The sequence below is a fragment of the Oncorhynchus nerka genome, linkage group LG3, assembly GCF_034236695.1.
Source record: "Oncorhynchus nerka isolate Pitt River linkage group LG3, Oner_Uvic_2.0, whole genome shotgun sequence".
Taxonomy (NCBI): Eukaryota; Metazoa; Chordata; class Actinopteri; order Salmoniformes; family Salmonidae; genus Oncorhynchus; species Oncorhynchus nerka.
In genome coordinates, this window is record NC_088398.1 from 72,067,135 (window position 1) to 72,087,032 (window position 19,898).

Consider the following 19,898-nt stretch of genomic DNA (forward strand, 5'->3'; position numbering starts at 1 on the left):
TCTGTAATTTCTTTCTTTTTTTAGGGGATAGATCCGCTTTAATATTGCAGATAGATTGTGGCTTCCATCAGTTTAATTGTCTGCATCATTTCCAATTCCCCAAATATTTTTTGGTGTAAATATTTATACGGTATATCAAATATATACATTGCATTCGGGAAAGTATTCAGACCCCTTGAATTTTTTGACTTTTTGTTATGTTACAGCCTTGTTCTAAAATGAATTAAATTAACATTTTAAATGTTTTTTTTTCCCCCTCATCAATCTACACACAATACCCCATAATGACAAAGCAAAAGCCGCTTTTGAAAAATGTTTGCAAAAAAAAGAATGAAATATTACATTTACATAAGATTTCAGACCCTTTACTCAGTAAAGGCCTCGAGTCTTCTTAGGTATGACACTACAAGCTTGGCACACCTGTATTTGGGGAGTTTCTCCCATTCTTCTCTGCAGATCCTCTCAACCTCCGTCAGGTTGGATGTGGAGCGTTGGGCACAAAGATGTTTGGGTTCAAGTCCGGGCTCTGGCTGGGCAACTCAAGGACATTCAGAGACTTGTCCTGAAGCCTCTCCTGCGTTGTCTTGGCTGTGTGCTTAGGGTCGTTGTCCTGTTGGAAGGTGAACCTTCGTCCCCAGTCGAGGTCCTGAGCGCTCTGGAGCAGGTTTTTATCAAGGATCACTCTGTACTTTGTTCCGTTAATCTTTCCCTCGATCCTGACTAGTCTCCCAGTCCCTGCTGCTGAAAAACATCCCCACAGGATGATGCTGGTCTGGAGGTTTCCTCCAGACGTGACGCTTGGCATTCAGGCCAACGAGTTCAATCTTGGTTTCATCAGACCAGAGAATCTTGCTTCTCATTGTCTGAGAGTCCTTTAGGTGCATTTTGGCAAACTTCTCCACCGATTGCTCAGTTTTGCTGTGTGTGAATACTTTCTGAATGCACTGTATATACATTTTATGAACACAGTATATTTTATATTAGTTGTCTTGTTATTTTTAGTCCCACCCTTGTGCTCCACTCAACCCCTCCCATCCATCTCTGAAAACCATCCAGTTTTGATTTCTATTCGCCATCTATTTTTCAACTGTGCTGTGATGTTTCACAAAAGTTCTGAACCTTTCTATTCTCATAGTTTCTACAGGTTGTACATTAAAAATGAACATTTTTACTAAGAGTGTTATTATATTATTGATCGATTGACTATGGCTTTTCAAACCACCCAGCAGTGCTATTTCCACTGTTAGCTCCGAATAAATGGTCCAATTCTTCAGCCATTCCTGAACCTGCGACCAAAAATAAGCTACACATGGACAGTACCAAAACAAGTGATCTGATGATCCTGTCTCTTGCAGAGCTGGCATGGTTGTATTTGTGTATCAGTTCATACACCATGTTGCCATGGAATCTGTACATCAATAATCTCTTTTGAGAGATTATTATTTTGCCATCTATATGTCACAGTTGTACATTTTTTGGTCCTTAAATGAAACTGGTATACTTTTTTACTTATCAAAATCTTCTTTAATCAATTTCGGTCCTTAATGCAGGGCCAACAAACTAGTTCCTTACTTTCTCCCCCTTCTACTTGCCTCTTCCAGTTTTGCGGTAATGCTGCAATCAGTTGGTTGTAATTTTGGGTAGAGCAGACACTTCCATGTATTTTTGTTAGCTGCATGTGTAACTCCACCAGTCCTATTTCTGATATCATTTACAAAAATGATACCGTTTTTAAACATTCTGTTATTTCTGCGTTTGTTCCTCTAGCGAGGAGAAGAAGGGCTCTGGTAAACCCAAGAGGAAGTTTGTGGCTGCAGACCTGATGAACATGCATGACATTCTGTCCAAGAACATGTACAAGATCAGACAACGGGTGAGTCGATTCCTTAACAAGGTTTACCTTACGCAGAGCCCTGTTTGTTACATGAAAGTGTGTTCTTCCATACCTGTGTGTGCTGTACCTCACGTGCTGTTTTGCATAATGCCTGTGGTCGGCAGTACATTTCCATAAGTGACCTCACCTTTTGAAAACGAGCCACAGGGAGTGTGTTTGTGTTATCATGTGATGGGATTCTCTCTGTGACCTTATCTTATTACCTACCCACTCCTTCACAGCCCCCCCCCCCCCCCCCACAACACAAACACAAACACACCTGTTACTGTCACAGATCTCATTGTATCATTGGTTTCGACATTAGATCATGTGATGTGTTGCCTTTCTATTGGAACCGTTTGACTTCCACTCTCCTAAGCCCCAAAACAGGTTTGACAGCTCCTTGTCCCACCATGCGGCCATCATTTAAACAAAAAATATTTTACCTTTATTTAATAACTACGCAAGTCAGTTAAGAACAAATTCCTATTTTCAATGATGGCCTAGGAACAGTGGGTTAACTGCCTGTTCAGGGGCAGAACAACAGATGTTTTACCTTGTCAGCTCGGGGATTTGGTCTTGCAACATTTCGGTTACTAGTCCAACGCTCTTACCACTAGGCTACCTGCCGCCCCGGTTAGAGTGTCTGTTGATCACCAACCCCGTGTACTAGATCTACCCATTACACAAATAACCTAGGGATGCTTATACCTATCCAATCCTCTCAGATCTACAGAAGTATATTGGATTAGGGGCAATGGGTTTATTAAGGGCATTGGGCGTGTCTCTGTAGTGATGAGTGTTTTCCAGGAGAGAGGGAGGTACGGCAGCTCGTTAGACACAAACAGAGCCAGGTATCATTTAGATAAGCATCATGGTTCAGACAGTTCAGGGTGTGGCCAGCTACGTTTGGGTGACTGCCCAGAGCCACAGAAAGAGGGTATTGTGGTAAAACATAAAAGCTGGGGTGTGTAAAATCCACTCTTGTTGTGTAATCAGTAGTGTAGGCTATAGCAGCAGTCTCTCTGTAAGGACTGCTGTGTCATTGTGTTATTAAGAGAATACAGGTGCAAGTGTGTGTGTCATTAGTGTGTGTGTGTCATTAGTGTGTGTGTGTGTGTCATTAGTGTGTGTGTCTGTGTCATTAGTGTGTCTATGTCATTAGTGTGTGTGTGTGTGTCATTAGTGTGTGTGTGTGTCATTAGTGTGTGTGTGCCATTAGTGTGTGTGTGTCATTAGTGTGTGTGTCATTAGTGTGTGTGTGTCATTAGTGTGTGTGTCGTTAGTGTGTGTGTCATTAGTGTGTGTGTCATTAGTGTGTTTGTCATTAGTGTGTGTGTCGTTAGTGTGTGTGTCATTAGTGTGTGTGTGTGTGTGTCATTAGTGTGTGTGTCATTAGTGTGTGTTTGTCATTAGTGTGTGTGTCATTAGTGTGTGTGTGTCATTAGTGTGTGTGTGTCATTAGTGTGTGTGTGTCATTAGTGTGTGTGTCGTTAGGAGATTAAAGCAGGGTGGTACAGATAGAGCTACTGTATGTAGAAACCTCATGTTAAATTGGGGGTGTTTCCTGCAATATATTGGCCTCTGCTACACTATGGCATTTTATCCGATTTTCTATGCGGTGTGTGTTTTATGTCATGTGTTGTGTGTTATAGTGCGTGTTATCAGAAGGTGGGTGTGTCTTATGTATGGTATGTTTCTCTGTGTGTTTTTCCAGACCACGGCGTACACCACCAAGCACTCCCTGCCCAACGACAGCCGGACAAAAGAGATCCTGATCCGACGGCACACCAGCATCCGACGCAGCCTCCGACCCGGCAGCTTCAAAGGACCGGTACAGAACACACGGACTTACAGTACCAGTCCAAAGTTTGGGCGCACCTACTCATTCAAGGGTTTTACTTTATTTTTTACTATTTTATACATTGTAGAATAATAGTGAAAACATACAAACTACGAAATAACACATATGGAATCATGTAGTAACCAAAAAAGTGTTAAACAAATCTAAATATATTTGAGATTTGAGATTCTTCAAAGTAGCCACCCTTTGCCTTGATGATAGCTTTGCATACTCTTGGCATTCTCTCAACCATATTCAGCTGGAATGCTTTTCCAACAGTCTTGAAGGAGTCCCCACATATTCTCAGCACTTGTTGGCTGCTTTTCCTTCACTCTGCGGTTCAACTCATCCAAAACCATCTCGATTGGGTTGAAGTCAGGTGATTGTGGAGGCCAGGTCATCTGATGCATCACTCCATCACTCTCCTTCTTGGTCAAATAGCCCTTATACAGCTTGGAGGTGTGTTGGGTCATTGTCCTGTTGAAAAACAAACGATAGTCCCACTAAGCTCAAACCAGATGGGATGGCGTATCGCTGCAGAATGCTGTGGTAGCCATGCTGGTTAAGTGTGCCTTGAATTGTAAATAAATCACAGACAGTGTCACCAGCAACTCAACCCCACACCATCACACCTCTTCCTCCATGCTTCATGGTGGGAACCACACATGTGGAGATCATCCGTTCACCTACTCTGCGTCTCACAAAACACGGCGGTTGGAACCGAAAATCTCAAATTTGGACTCATCAGACCAAAGGACAAATTTCCACCGGTCTAATGTCCATTGCTCGTGTTTTTTGGCCCAAGCAAGTCTCTTCTTCTTATTGGTGTCCTTTAGTAGGGGTTTCTTTGCAGCAATTCGACCACGAAGGCCTGATTCACACAGTCTCCTCTGAACAGTTGATGTTGAGATATGTCTGTTACTTGAACTCTGTGGGATGCAATTTCTGAGGCTGGTAACTCTAATAAACTTATCCTCTGCAGCAGAGGTAACTCTGGGTCTTCCTTTCCTGTGGAGGTCCTCATGAGAGCCAGTTTCATCATATCGCAGGATGGTTTTTGCGACTGAACTTGAAGAAATGTTCAAAGTTCTTGAAATGTTCCATATTGACTGACCTTCATGTCTTAAAGTAATGATGGTCTGTCGTTTCTCTTTGCTTATTTGAGCTGTTCTTGCCATAATATGGACATGGTCTTTTACCAAATAGGGCCATCTTCTGTATACCACCCCTACCTTCTCACAACACAACTGATTTGCTCAAATGCATTAAGAATTATAGAAAGCACAAATAAACTTTTAACAAGGCATTAATTGAAATGCATTCCAGGTGGCTACCTCATGAAGCTGGTTGAGAGAATTTAATTTAACCTTTATTTAACTAGGCAAGTCAATTAAGAACAAATTCTTATTTTCAATGATGGCCTAGGAACAGCCGTCATTGAACTGCCTGTTCAGGGGAACTGCCTGTTCAGGGGCAGGATGACAGATTTGTACCTTTTCAGCTAAGGGATATGAACTTGCAACCTTTCGGTTACTAGCCCAACGCTCTAACCACTAGGCTACCCTGCCGCATGTGCCAAGCTGTCATCAAGGCAAAGGGTGGCTACTTGAAGAATCTCAAATATAAAATATATTTTGATTAGTTTAAAACTTTTTTCATACAACATGATTACATATGTGTTATTTCATAGTTTTGAAGTCTTCACTATTATTCTACAATGTAGAAAATAGTAAAAATAAAGAATAACCTTTGAATGAGTACTGCAGGTATGTCCACATGTTTGACTGTTACTCTACGTTAGGAACATATATTAATCTAAATCATTTAGTAGTAATGTTAGAATAGATATGAATCTAAATATTTTAGTAGTAATGTTAGAATAGATATTAATCTAAATATTTTAGTAGTAATGTTAGAATAGATATGAATCTAAATATTTTAGTAGTAATGTTAGAATAGATATGAATCTAAATATTTTAGTAGTAATGTTAGAATAGATATTAATCTACATTTTTTAGTGGTAATGTTAGAATAGACCCCACATAGCCTGGTTCCTCTCTAGGTTTCTTCCTAGGTTTTGGTCTTTCTAGGGAGTTTTTCCTAGCCACCGTGCTTCTACACCTGCATTGCTTGCTGTTTGGGGTTTTAGGCTGGGTTTCTGTACAGCACTTTGAGATATCAGCTGATGTACGAAGGGCTATATAAATACATTTGATTTGATTTGATTTGATATGAATCTAAATATTTTAGTAGTAATGTTAGAATAGATATTAATCTGAATATTTTAGTAGTAATGTTAGAATAGATATGAATCTAAATATTTTAGTAGTAATGTTAGAATAGATATGAATCTAAATATTTTAGTAGTAATGTTAGAATAGATATGAATCTAAATATTTTAGTAGTAATGTTAGAATAGATATGAATCTAAATATTTTAGTAGTAATGTTAGTAATGCAGGTCAAGTCTATGCACAGCATTTCATGATTCGATAAAAAAATATATGTTACAGGAAAACCCTTTGTTGTGATCAAAGTGTACACCTCTTATCTCTCTCTTTATTCCCCTCTCACCTCCTCCCTTTTTCTTTCTCTCAGAATGAGGCCAAATCCCAGAAGTACTTTTCTCTGCCTCCAGGGAAGAGTCTGGACTCAAAGTTCCCTCCTCAGAGACTGAGGCATACAGGTGATGCACAAAATGAAGTGTGTGTGTGTGTCACTCTATAATCTCTACAATATTTAGGCTCTTTGCACATCAATGCTTGGATCCTAAACTAAATTGATGTCTCAATCTTTCACTCAGGTAATGATGATGATGAGACCATGTCGGAGATGGATTACCCATCAGCGCGCTCCAGGTTTAACCAGCCCAGTCGCTCCTCATCCCGAGCAATGTTGCCCCTACGCAGGCTGAACACACTGACAGAGGTGCCCTCTAGCTCTGTTGTGGACCTGGTGGATGAGAGGAGTGGAGGAAGAGGTGCCTGGGGGCGTGGCATGTCCCGACTAAACTCCTCCTCCAGTGATTCCCGGATACCCGCCCCTCGCCGTCACCACGACCCCTCCAACGGCCCTGATAATGGCTCCTCAGGTCACCATGGCAGCGGTGACAACGGGCCAGAGGGGGAGCAGCAGCCCTTGTCCCCGACCCCAGCCTGGGCTGCAGAGCCTGGTGACCGTGACGACAGCGGAACGCAGAAACCCCTGCTCAGGCCACAGTGGAAGAATCGGAAACCCTAGAACCCATGAGGACTAATCAGCTGTCAGGAAAGTAGCAGGAGGACTGCTATAGGCTGTCTTGAGTTCTAATCTACAACGACTCCAGAATCTCAGAACTTTGAAGTGTCAAACCACAAGATTAAAATGCCCTACAAGCCAGGGGGGAATGGATAATTGGATTTTCTACAGTGATTCTCAACTGGGAGTTTTTTAATGGGTCAGTGTCAAAAAGAAAAGGAAAAAATACCCTAGTCTGAACTTAAACAACTAAAACCAGGTAGAACGTGTGCAGAAATGATAATGAACCTATATTTTTTAATAATTTAACCACTGAACTATTTTTCTTTAAAACAGTGTTCCATATTGAGTTATTAGCAGATTTGGTTGCTTTTGTGATCTTAAAACCAGTGAGCATAACATTCTTCATCAAGAATATATGCAAAATTGAATTATTGACAATGACAAAAGTGGGACTGTTGTTCCCTTGTCATATAATTTGTACATTTACTATCAATATAGTATTAAAAATAGTTTTCCAGATTGCATTTTGCCCCCCAAATATTTGTCATGCCAATATTGGATCATGACTGAGACAACCTGGTTGAATTTGGGTCCCTAGGAACCACTGGTCTACAACCAACCACTCTCTGAAGAACAAAGACTCTTGCAACACAACCCTCTAAATAAGATATCAAGTAAAACAATTCTAAAATACTTATCTTCACTATTAGACCCACAGAGATCCTATTAAATTAATAGAGATTCTATGTGTCGTTCTACATTATGTTTATGTGGACACACGCTTGTACCATACCAGGAAGACATTTGATTTACTTTCACCCCTGTATTTACCTGCAAGATTTCAATTACATTATTTAATAGATTTTAATACATTGGTATATCTCTATGCAAGTGAAGACACTTTCAGGAAAGACACTTCTTATCTTCTAGCTTTTCTGTTTTTTTGTTTCTCCTTGTGTCTGATATTCAGACCAGTAATATCTTAACAGGGTCTTCATGAACACTGCTCTGACTATCTGTGTTGCTTGAGTTAAGTAATAAAATCTTGATGTATAATGTTGAAATGACACCTTATTTCTTGTCAAAATGGTCGTTCTAGTTGCTGTATTGCAGAGATGGATCAGTGTTTAAAGTCTGATGCTGCACTCATGAAAGACTCTGAAAATAATACTGGTAAACCGGGAGCAACAGGTTGTGTGCATTCACGAGCATTGAACTCTTTGAGAAAGCAGATTGGCTAATGGCAAACAAGCTGCTACAACTATAACTGAAAAGTACAGCTATCATGCTTGTAATCAAGTTATAGTGTTAAATAATATATATATATAAATAAATAGGTTTGGTTTATTGTATTTTTGTTGTGTTGTATTAGCTGCTGAAAACGCTATCGAGGTCATTTCCTTAGTAGGTGAGGTCAGAGTTCAACATGTGGGAGAAGTCGGAGCTCAGGGATGTTAGAAGAGTTTGACACTAGTAATTACTAGTTGGAGGGGCGTTCAAGTGGATTCTCTCCAGTCATATGCTCATATTTATGAATTTATGAGATGTCACGAACTCTAAAAACACCTTGTAGGAGAAAGAAATCTCAAACTATCAGTCATCCATCATCAAATTGAAAAAAAATTCAACTGAAGTTATGGAACTGACATTTACATTCAAAACATTCACTTGTTTAGGAATATATTTATTTGATTGTCAAATGGTATGATCTTTACTTCCTTCATATGAATCATTCAGCACAATAAGTGTCTTCATTACATTCAGTAGCATTTGTATCAGTGTAAAGGCAACTCCATTCAAAATAAGATCATTCATATATAAATAATAGTGAACAGTACATTTATGAATTAGACTAAACTCAACATGGACGATGTAGAATAAGGGAAAATAAATGATTGAAAATTAAAAATAAATGATATATTTGTATAAAAGTAAACATTTCCATTGAAAAGGCCCTGATACCGTAGTGGTTAAAGGAAGTACGATGATGTTACCCACAGACACTGACCTAAGATCCTTGGGAAATGTGTTTTACTTCCCCACACGTGGTTAGGGTTTAGGAAGGGTAAATGAATCCTAGATATGTGCCTGTGGACAACCAGTACTCAAGCTCAGGTAAGGTTCTTGATCCGTTTCCCCAGTGTGTACTAGATCACTGACACCAATCCAAATATGTTCAACCCTTATAAGGGAGGGTGACGGAGTGCACACTTCTGTGACAAGGGAGAGAAAATAGAATGTGGCGCCAGAGAGGAAAGAGGAGCTCCTTCACCTGCTGTCCACCCTCATAAGATAGGTCAGAAACAGAGCATTTGGGGGGGAAATTAGCATTCTCAGTACCAATACTTTCCTGGACTATCCGTAGTGGTTATTAAGGAAGAGCAGGATTACATTAGAGTAACATTAGACTTATATGTTGTTGTTTTTAATTGAATTATTGCCTCTCACTAGAGACATAAACATTTGAATATTTCTAGGTTATAAGAACCTAATGAGCCACTGGCATGCTGTTGACCTACGCTAAGCTAACTTAGCATGGACAACTTCCCATGCCTTTTACAGAGGGTTGCTGGCTTTGTTCACGGTCGCCTTGGCAACACTGAACTTTTTGCATTCTCCCCTGTTTGGGGGACTGAAGTGGGGAATAGCCATGCTGATGATGACCTGGTCTGTTTGGGGGACTGAAGTGAGGAATAGCCATGCTGATGATGACCTGGTCTGTTTGGGGGACTGAAGTGGGGAATAGCCATGCTGATGATGACCCTGTCTGTTTGGGGGACTGAAGTGAGGAATAGCCATGCTGATGATGACCCTGTCTGTTTGGTGGACTGAAGTGAGGAATAGCCATGCTGATGATGACCTGGTCTGTTTGGGGGACTGAAGTGGGGAATAGCCATGCTGATGATGACCTGGTCTGTTTGGTGGACTGAAGTGGGGAATAGCCATGCTGATGATGACCCGGTCTGTTTGGGGGACTGAAGTGGGGAATAGCCATGCTGATGATGACCTGGTCTGTTTGGGGGACTGAAGTGGGGAATAGCCATGCTGATGATGACCTGGTCTGTTTGGGGGACTGAAGTGAGGAATAGCCATGCTGATGATGACCTGGTCTGTTTGGGGGACTGAAGTGGGGAATAGCCATGCTGATGATGACCTGGTCTGTTTGGGGGACTGAAGTGAGGAATAGCCATGCTGATGATGACCTGGTCTGTTTGGGGGACTGAAGTGGGGAATAGCCATGCTGATGATGACCCAGTCTGTTTGGGGGACTGAAGTGAGGAATAGCCATGCTGATGATGACCCTGTCTGTTTGGGGGACTGAAGTGGGGAATAGCCATGCTGATGATGACCGGTCTGTTTGGGGGACTGAAGTGGGGAATAGCCATGCTGATGATGACCCGGTCTGTTTGGGGGACTGAAGTGGGGAATAGCCATGCTGATGATGACCCGGTCTGTTTGGGGGACTGAAGTGGGGAATAGCCATGCTGATGATGACCCGGTCTGTTTGGGGGACTGAAGTGAGGAATAGCCATGCTGATGATGACCCGGTCTGTTTGGGGGACTGAAGTGAGGAATAGCCATGCTGATGATGACCCGGTCTGTTTGGGGGACTGAAGTGAGGAATAGCCATGCTGATGATGACCCGGTCTGTTTGGGGGACTGAAGTGGGGGGAAGAGCGATGCTGATGATGACCTGGGTCCTATCGGTGCTGTGATGTCATCACATCGAGACCCAACCAACAGAGCTGGAGTTGTGGCTAAAAAAACAAACAATGAAACAACCCCCAGCTGACACGTCAACAAAAACCCCAACAGTTCTGCATCAGTTCTGTCTCCAGTGCTGTGGTAGTTTTGACCCTCTCTCATTCATTCACTCTCTCATTTATTCACTCTCTCACTGTGAGTGACTCAGAGTTATGCCTCTTTCCTCTTGCCCCTCTCATCCCATTTTGGCACCCTGACCAACAGCAGGACGATGCCCGCTAACGCCAGCCCTACCCCCAGAATCGGGGGCCCACAGGGACTAAACTCCTGGGCCAGCCCCGAGAGTAGGGGTGCGAGCACGCGCCCCACCGCGGTCACTGACTGCCCCGCCCCGATGAGTGTGCCGCTGGCGTGAGCGCCCCCTTTCTGCAGTACCAGGTCAGTGATGCAGGTGCGTCCGATGGTTGTAGAGATGGCGATGAAAGTGGAACTTAACAACACGTGCCAGACACTGGGAGCTGCGGCGTAGAGCAGGATCAGGCAACACGTGAGGACCGAAGAGTGTAGCAACAGCGCCGACATGTTGTTACCACACAGTTTATTGATGGGTCCCACCAAGAACCCGGCTAGGGCCCCCAGGGTAGAGCTGTAGCTGATTAGATAACCTGTGGCTTTGGGCTTCAGCATGAAGCGCTCCTCCATGGCCAGGGAGAAGTTACTGTAGTACAGCATTATGGCCATGGCCATGAGCAGACGCACCAGGAACAGGTCCCACATGTCTGAGGAGGCCACAATGCTAATCTTGGAGCCCACCGAAGAGAGCTGACGCCAGGCAGAAGGGAGCAGGGACACCTCCCCCCAGTCCAGATACCAGCCCCAGCTCCTCTGGTTCTTCTCTGGAGCCACGGATCCCGTGACCGCTGCCGCCGGCGCTGTCGTTTGGTTGTCGCTGTTGCCTTGGGAGCAGTTTTGATGTGTTGACGTGAAGTGGTTGTCGTTGTCGTGGCAGCTGGCATTGCTAGCGCTGCTGTTGGAGTTAGCATCGGTGCATGGGGTTAGTGCATCGCTCCAGGGAAGCAGCCAAACTAGACCTGGATGGAACACAACAAACACAAGGTTAGACAGCACACATCCCATCCTTCCACATCCACAAAGTGGCTAAGAGTTAAGGTGTGATGTAGAATTGGTTAGAATTGGGAATACCAACATAAGTGCCTTGCATACCCTTTGCCTACTCTCCTGCTCCTCCCCTCTCTCCTTGCCTCTCCCTCCCTCCCCCATCTCCTGTCCTCATCCTCACCCCCAGCTACCTGTGTTGAGGATGAAGGTGGCAGCGCAGGAGAAACCCCACCTACCTGTGTTGAGGAGGAAGATGGAGGCGCAGGAGAACCCCCACCTACCTGTGTTGAGGAGGAAGATGGAGGCGCAGGAGAACCCCCACCTACCTGCGTTGAGGAGGAAGATGGGGGCGCAGGAGAAACCCCACCTACCTGTGTTGAGGAGGAAGATGGAGGCGCAGGAGAACCCCCACCTACCTGCGTTGAGGAGGAAGATGGGGGCGCAGGAGAAACCCCACCTACCTGTGTTGAGGAGGAAGGTGGCAGCGCAGGAGAAACCCCACCTACCTGTGTTGAGGAGGAAGGTGGAGGCGCAGGAGAAACCCCACCTACCTGTGTTGAGGAGGAAGGTGGCAGCGCAGGAGAAACCCCACCTACCTGTGTTGAGGAGGAAGGTGGAGGCGCAGGAGAAACCCCACCTACCTGTGTTGAGGAGGAAGGTGGAGGCGCAGGAGAAACCCCACCTACCTGTGTTGAGGAGGAAGGTGGAGGCGCAGGAGAAACCCCACCTACCTGTGTTGAGGAGGAAGGTGGCAGCGCAGGAGAAACCCCACCTACCTGTGTTGAGGAGGAAGATGGAGGCGCAGGAGAAACCCCACCTACCTGCGTTGAGGAGGAAGATGGAGGCGCAGGAGAAACCCCACCTACCTCTGTTGAGGAGGAAGATGGCAGCGCAGGAGAAACCCCACCTACCTGTGTTGAGGAGGAAGGTGGAGGCGCAGGAGAAACCCCACCTACCTGTGTTGAGGAGGAAGATGGAGGCGCAGGAGAAACCCCACCTACCTGTGTTGAGGAGGAAGGTGGCAGCGCAGGAGAAACCCCACCTACCTGTGTTGAGGAGGAAGGTGGAGGCGCAGGAGAAACCCCACCTACCTGTGTTGAGGAGGAAGGTGGCAGCACAGGAGAAACCCCACCTACCTGTGTTGAGGAGGAAGGTGGAGGCGCAGGAGAAACCCCACCTACCTGTGTTGAGGAGGAAGGTGGCAGCGCAGGAGAAACCCCACCTACCTGTGTTGAGGAGGAAGATGGAGGCGCAGGAGAAACCCCACCTACCTGCGTTGAGGAGGAAGATGGAGGCGCAGGAGAAACCCCACCTACCTGCGTTGAGGAGGAAGATGGAGGCGCAGGAGAAACCCCACCTACCTGTGTTGAGGAGGAAGATGGAGGCACAGGAGAAACCCCACCTACCTCTGTTGAGGAGGAAGATGGCAGCGCAGGAGAAACCCCACCTACCTGTGTTGAGGAGGAAGGTGGAGGCGCAGGAGAAACCCCACCTACCTGCGTTGAGGAAGAAGATGGAGGCACAGGAGAAACCCCACCTACCTGTGTTGAGGAGGAAGATGGAGGCGCAGGAGAAACCCCATCTACCTGTGTTGAGGAGGAAGGTGGAGGCGCAGGAGAAACCCCACCTACCTGTGTTGAGGAGGAAGATGGAGGCGCAGGAGAAACCCCACCTACCTGCGTTGAGGAGGAAGATGGCAGCGCAGGAGAAACCCCACCTACCTTTGTTGAGGAGGAAGATGGAGGCGCAGGAGAAACCCCACCTACCTGTGTTGAGGAGGAAGGTGGAGGCGCAGGAGAAACCCCACCTACCTGTGTTGAGGAGGAAGATGGAGGCGCAGGAGAAACCCCACCTACCTGCGTTGAGGAGGAAGATGGCAGCGCAGGAGAAACCCCACCTACCTGTGTTGAGGAGGAAGATGGAGGCGCAGGAGAAACCCCACCTACCTGCGTTGAGGAGGAAGATGGAGGTGCAGGAGAAACCCCACCTACCTGCGTTGAGGAGGAAGATGGAGGCACAGGAGAAACCCCACCTACCTGTGTTGAGGAGGAAGGTGGCAGCGCAGGAGAAACCCCACCTACCTGTGTTGAGGAGGAAGATGGAGGCGCAGGAGAAACCCCACCTACCTCTATTGAGGAGGAAGATGGAGGCGCAGGAGAAACCCCACCTACCTGCGTTGAGGAGGAAGGTGGCGGCGCAGGAGAAACCCCACCTACCTGTGTTGAGGAGGAAGGTGGAGGCGCAGGAGAAACCCCACCTACCTGTGTTGAGGAGGAAGATGGAGGCACAGGAGAAACCCCACCTACCTGTGTTGAGGAGGAAGGTGGTGGCGCAGGAGAAACCCCACCTACCTGCGTTGAGGAGGAAGATGGAGGCGCAGGAGAAACCCCACCTACCTGCGTTGAGGAGGAAGATGGAGGCACAGGAGAAACCCCACCTACCTGTGTTGAGGAGGAAGGTGGAGGCGCAGGAGAAACCCCACCTACCTCTGTTGAGGAGGAAGATGGAGGCACAGGAGAAACCCCACCTACCTGTGTTGAGGAGGAAGGTGGAGGCGCAGGAGAAACCCCACCTACCTGTGTTGAGGAGGAAGGTGGAGGCGCAGGAGAAACCCCACCTACCTGTGTTGAGGAGGAAGATGGAGGCACAGGAGAAACCCCACCTACCTGCGTTGAGGAGGAAGGTGGCAGCGCAGGAGAAACCCCACCTACCTGCGTTGAGGAGGAAGATGGCAGCGCAGGAGAAACCCCACCTACCTGCGTTGAGGAGGAAGGTGGCGGCGCAGGAGAAACCCCACCTACCTGTGTTGAGGAGGAAGATGGCAGCGCAGGAGAAACCCCACCTACCTGCGTTGAGGAGGAAGGTGGCGGCGCAGGAGAAACCCCACCTACCTACGTTGAGGAGGAAGATGGAGGCGCAGGAGAACCCCCACCTACCTGCGTTGAGGAGGAAGATGGAGGCACAGGTGAAGGATGCGGTGTAGAAGCCTCCGTCATGTTCAGTGAGGTAGCCCCCCACCACGGGTCCCAAGATGAAGCCCATGCTGGAGGCCACGTTGAAGTGTCCCATCACTAGGGGGCGCTCCACCTCAGACACCAGATCAGACAGCAGGGCCCGGCAGATGGACAGGGAGTGCTTGAACAGCCCTGGAGGACAGAGCGAGAGGGAGCGGACACATGACAGAGAAGTTGTTTTTATGTTTGTGTTAACAGAATGTTAATGATCAATTATGTTTTTACTGACAGTCAGGGTGCATATAAAACATCTAAGTATTTTTTTGTTTTTACATACCTGAACGATTCAGACTCAGATATATGGTAGAGGTCTTTCGAGGCTAAAGCCTCTGAAGAAAGAAGTCTCCTCCCTGACTCACCTAATTGTTTCTACCTCCCCCTCTCCCCCCCAGTTTGACTCACCCACAGGGATCCTAGCCAGGAGAAACAGGGCGATGCTGGTGGACATCCCCAGCAGGCCGTAGCCCAGAGCACTCAGCAGCAGACACATCAGCATAGAGTACCGCCTCCCGACCACGTCACTCCAGCTGCCCTGCCGATCACAACCACCATCATCACACATAGTACAATGAAATCAGAGTCAATTGAATTAGCTGTTTTCTGGATGTGTCCTGTGGAGATTACCACAGAGACCTGGCTGTACCCTTCCTCCCTCCTTCCTTCCTCCCTCCATCAACCCATCCCTCCCTGTCTGTCTGTTCACTGGGGCCACAAACGAGTCCTTCGCCTCCTTTAATTCGTCTCATGACCCCTGAGATTTAAACCAATTTCAGGAGACTGTGGGGGAAGGGGAAGTGCCTCTCACAACTCTACTCTGAGAACCTCTGTCTCTCTTCAGAGGAGACCTCTCTCAGCATACAATATCAACCTTGTTAAGAGACGTAGATTCAGAGGAATTTGTGGATGTTCATGGAGTGTTAGTGGTTAGTGCATCAAACTCCAGGTCACTGCTGACGTCCTATCAGAACCTCAGATGTTGACATCGTTGTGGAGACCAAAGGACACAAACACCATGTCAGGTGAGGTCTTAGGGTAGTGTGTGTGTGTGTGTGTGTGTGTGTGTGTGTGTGTGTGTGTGTGTGTGTGTGTGTGTGTGTAACTGTTCTATGCTGTCATACCAGCAACACACTGCCGTTCAACAAGACATACAGTACCACAATACTACTGTCTGTCTTCAGAACACCGTCAGTACTTACCACTATAGTGCTAGAGAAGAGTTGTAGGATCCCATATGTGGAGCCTGAAACATAAACCAATGCATTAGGTACAGATTATGACCCATTCTGAATGTTGAACTGTTGTTTATAGACCAATGCTAACAGTGGTGAGCCGCTAGCCGCTAGAGATATTTATGATTACAGCTTGCCTACGATGTAAGCCGCAGTAGCACTTTGCATAAGCTATCAGACCCTGTGAACTCAATCAGTGCTCACAGTGATATGAAATGAGTAAGTATATCAGCTGGTGATTTCACACGCAGAGAGAAAGCTTATTTAGCAGAAAAAGACAATTCCTTCATCTGTTGTCCTCACAGGTCCCTATCCATTTGTTTCATACAATATTTCATGCAATAAAAGTATTTTTTAGAATTTCCCAGGTTGCCAGCTACAGCTAAATTATACCACCACTTCTGATGTATGAAAACATATGACACTGATGTGAACTCTCCTGTTTTTTCTGGTATTATATCTTCATCATCTTCATACCTACTAAGCCTGCCACGGTGGGGCTGGCCCCAAGGGCCTTGACATGGTGACTCAGCAGGGGAATGATCAAGCTCACCCCAAACAGGTCCTGGTGAGGAGACAGAGAGACAGAAGAGAGAGAGAGAGAGAGAGAGAGAGAGAGGGAGAGAGACAGAGAGAGAGAGAGAGGGAGAGAGAGACAGAGAGAGAGAGCGAGAGAGAGAGACAGAGAGAGAGCAGGTGTTCTTTTAGTTCAAACACTGTTGAGCTACAGCAACGACACTGTCATAGACAACACATAAACAACAACCACAACAAACACCCAGGAAGATGTTTGTAGTGGGGAAATGTAAGGTGAATTAAGTTCTCATTCAGTTTAGAGTGATTAACACAATGCTTGTATTTTCGTTTTCCCTTTCTGTAACACACATGATTTCCAGTGATCTATTTGTGACACTTGTTTGTGTGTTGTTTGGCGGTCATTAGACTTGTCACTGACTGCTATGGGTTGTTCTCATTTCCTTTGATAGTAATTGACGCCAGAGCTACTGAAGGTACCAGGACTGAGGACAAACGGATTATTATTGTACTGATGACATTGTGAACACTGTGATTCTGTAGCAGGTGGAAAAATCACTGTCTTTTGTCTTGAACATTTGGTACTGTCTGATCAGTCCTTGTACCTTCAGTCTAGTGACCTTCAACCAGTACACAAATGAGTGTCAAAAATCGAGGGTTATTATAGTAAACAAAAACTGAGAAGAAAAATAATAATTCAAAAACAATTTAGTAAACTGAAATAAAATAATTAACAAACCCGTTTGAAAAACTAAAACTATACTGAAACTATTATCTTTGACTTCAAAACAAACTAAATTAAAACCATCATGAATTATGTACAGTTTTAGCTTTTGGGGGAAGAAATCGAATGAAGTTTTCAAGCTTTGGGTGACATTGAGATTGACTTTATAATTTAAAGGTAGACTCAGCGACTACGTCATTGTGTGGTGGTAAAACTAAAGCAACAATGTCAGACACTACTATGGATTTCCAACAGCAAAGGTTCAGATCAACATGGCAATGTTGCCATTGTTTAATAAAAGATTTTCTTTATAATGTCGAAGTAAACATGTATCTAACCCTTATATCACACAATCACAAACTGAAATCATAATATTTATTTGTATTGCTTTTAATCTTTTTAATGAATTTATCTTATTAACACTTTGTTCCTGCTAGCTATCTGTGTAGGTAGCTATCAAGTAAACACAATGATGGGTGTATGGGTGTACACATTGTACAATCATTTAGTGAGACCCTTATGATTGGTTGACAATAAAATCTCCCACAATGGTGAAGGGTTGATGTTGGTGAAGAGTTGATGTTGGTGAAGCGTTGATGTTGGTGAAGCGTTGATGTTGGTGAAGAGTTGATGTTGGTGAAGAGTTGATGTTGGTGAAGAGTTGATGTTGGTGAAGAGCTGCTGCTGAGAACTTGCATTTGACTGCAGTGAAAACTTCATGACCTTTGATCACTTCATTTTAAAAAAAAGTTAATGCAGTCTGTTGGCGGTTTCAAAACGATCACTTTTGTGAAGTCGGGTCACCGCCTTTCTATGAGGATAACAATTGTCTGACTTGTGCCTACATGTCTGACTTGTGCCTACATGTCTGACTTGTGCCTACATGTCTGACTTGTGCCTACATGTCTGACTTGTGCCTACATGTCTGACTTGCGCCTACATGTCTGACTTGTGCCTACATGTCTGACTTGTGCCTACATGTCTGACTTGTGCCTACATGTCTGACTTGTGCCTACATGTCTGACTTGTGCCTACATGTCTGACTTGTGTGAACATTACAAAACTCATGTGATGTACACACATACTGTATATGTTCAGTTTGCTAATGTGGGGTATGGTGGTTGGAGACATGTTTATGTCAACATTATAAACAATGGCAACACTGCAGTCGGTTGCTTCTGCCTTACCTTTTATGCCCAGAATGTAACACACTTTGAAAGTTAGTGACCCGATTTGAGATGTGCACTATGCAAGAATTTGCTCTCACACAGTAAAAGAGTATTTGCACATGTGCACAGGGGCGCTTCACCCTACTACAATGTGGCAGATGTGAAGACCCTGATCTTCTCAGAATAACAAGTCCTTCAGAGCAAAACACAGATTTCCAAGGATTGGATTGTGCTGGACAGGTTTTTTTGACAGTGCTGTGATGGGACTCAACCCGTCTCTTATGATCAGCTGGATCAGCATTAGAGTGACTGCCTGCAGAACAATCCATTCATTCATTTTTTGGCAAATGCAGAGGCACAATTTTTAATACATTTGATGTATGTTGTGGTAGTCTGCATGTCAGGGTCTCAAATTTCATATATGATGGAACCGCCTAAACCGTAATCAATATTTGACATAGCATAAAAGCCCCTAATGTCATGATATAGCCCCTGTAAAGTTAAAAAAACTGATGTCATCAGCAAGCATTTACCTCAACTATCAGGTTCAATGTCCAATGTGAGAGCACTGCTCTCTCTCTCTCTCTCACTCTCTCTCTCTCACACACTCTCTCTTTCTCTGCCCCCCCCCTCTCTCTGTCCCCCTCTCTCTCTGTGTCCCTCTCTCTCTCTCTCTCTCCCTTTTAGACTCCATAAGATACACTGTTGCTAAAATTCTAATAGTTTGTCTAATTTCAGTTTATGTGACAAATAATATATCGTGTAGATAATCATTTTACCATCTAAACTGCTGTGAATGATCTTTTCCATAACCAAATATATAGTATTGTTAGCTGTTTGAAGCTGCTGTACAAAACTGAAAGTAAAAACTAAACTAAAACTTAAGAAAAAACTAAACTTAAGAATAAGAGACATAAAAATATCGCACATAGAACAGATATACCGCTTCTTAAACTTGCTTTCAATGGCAATTACATATTTATAACTCATACTGTATTTCTATGTGAATTTGGTCGGGTCGCCCAAAAAGTGACGTTTTTAAAGCGTGACTTCAATACTTTCGTGTTCAAATGTAACCTTCAAAAAAGGTTACAATGTTGCACTTACCATGAACCCCACCACATAGATACATTGTATAATCCGTGTTCGTCTCCTTGGTGTTTGATTTAATACGCAACATTTTGCGTTATTCATTCTCCCGCAATGACAGCACGCTACGGGTCGATGCGGAAGCGCTTACTGTCATCTACAGTGCCGATCAACCATAGCAAAAAACACCCTGCAGTCTCGGAAATATTCGCTCTCTTCAGGGGTGTTCGTGTTCAATTTAACTTCCAACCACCTCAATTCAAACTTTTGAGGATGTACCGATATTGTCATATTTGGCAGAAAATAGTGTCCATTTAATCAAAGTGGATTCATTGAAGCGTCATGTGGATGATTGACCTG

General features: G+C 44.9%; 2 protein-coding genes across 3 annotated transcripts in view; one reads left to right on the top strand and one right to left on the bottom strand.

The window, feature by feature from the left end:
• slc9a2 (solute carrier family 9 member 2) overlaps positions 1-8,029 on the top strand; it is a 34,030-nt gene extending 26,001 nt beyond the window's left edge. The window contains exons 10-13 of the mRNA XM_029646675.1: positions 1,768-1,873; positions 3,591-3,707; positions 6,314-6,401; positions 6,519-8,029. Coding sequence (XP_029502535.1) covers positions 1,768-1,873; positions 3,591-3,707; positions 6,314-6,401; positions 6,519-6,955 — 748 coding nt within the window. The 3' untranslated portion in view covers positions 6,956-8,029. The remainder of the gene's footprint in view (positions 1-1,767; positions 1,874-3,590; positions 3,708-6,313; positions 6,402-6,518) is intronic.
• Positions 8,030-8,623: 594 nt separating this feature from the next.
• On the bottom strand, positions 8,624-19,766 carry LOC115118138 (major facilitator superfamily domain-containing protein 9-like). Of its 2 annotated transcripts, XM_029646676.2 has the most exons (6): positions 19,557-19,766; positions 16,500-16,587; positions 15,990-16,033; positions 15,196-15,325; positions 14,716-14,925; positions 8,624-11,751 (listed from the first exon to the last, which is right to left on the bottom strand). In XM_029646676.2, the coding sequence occupies exons 1-6, from the start codon at positions 19,641-19,643 to the stop codon at positions 10,871-10,873; spliced, it is 1,440 nt and encodes a 479-aa protein (XP_029502536.2). In that variant the 5' UTR covers positions 19,644-19,766; the 3' UTR covers positions 8,624-10,870. The 2 variants fall into 2 exon arrangements, with proteins under 2 accessions (XP_029502536.2, XP_064871434.1); XM_065015362.1 differs by lacking the exon at positions 19,557-19,766 and having other exon boundaries at positions 15,196-15,320; positions 16,500-16,533.
• Positions 19,767-19,898: the final 132 nt, after the last annotated feature.

What these genes read in the sequence shown, in the direction of transcription:
- LOC115118138 (XM_029646676.2), bottom strand. Translation starts at nt 19,643, where the DNA reads ATGAATAACGCAAAATGTTGCGTATTAAATCAAACACCAAGGAGACGA. An exon ending in CACCGTGGCAGGCTTAGTAG is followed by an intron (nt 16,034 to 16,499) that starts GTATGAAGATGA and finishes TTTATGTTTCAG; the next exon opens with GCTCCACATATGGGATCCTA. An exon ending in CATCTTCCTCCTCAACGCAG is followed by an intron (nt 11,752 to 14,715) that starts GTAGGTGGGGGT and finishes TGTTCCATCCAG; the next exon opens with GTCTAGTTTGGCTGCTTCCC.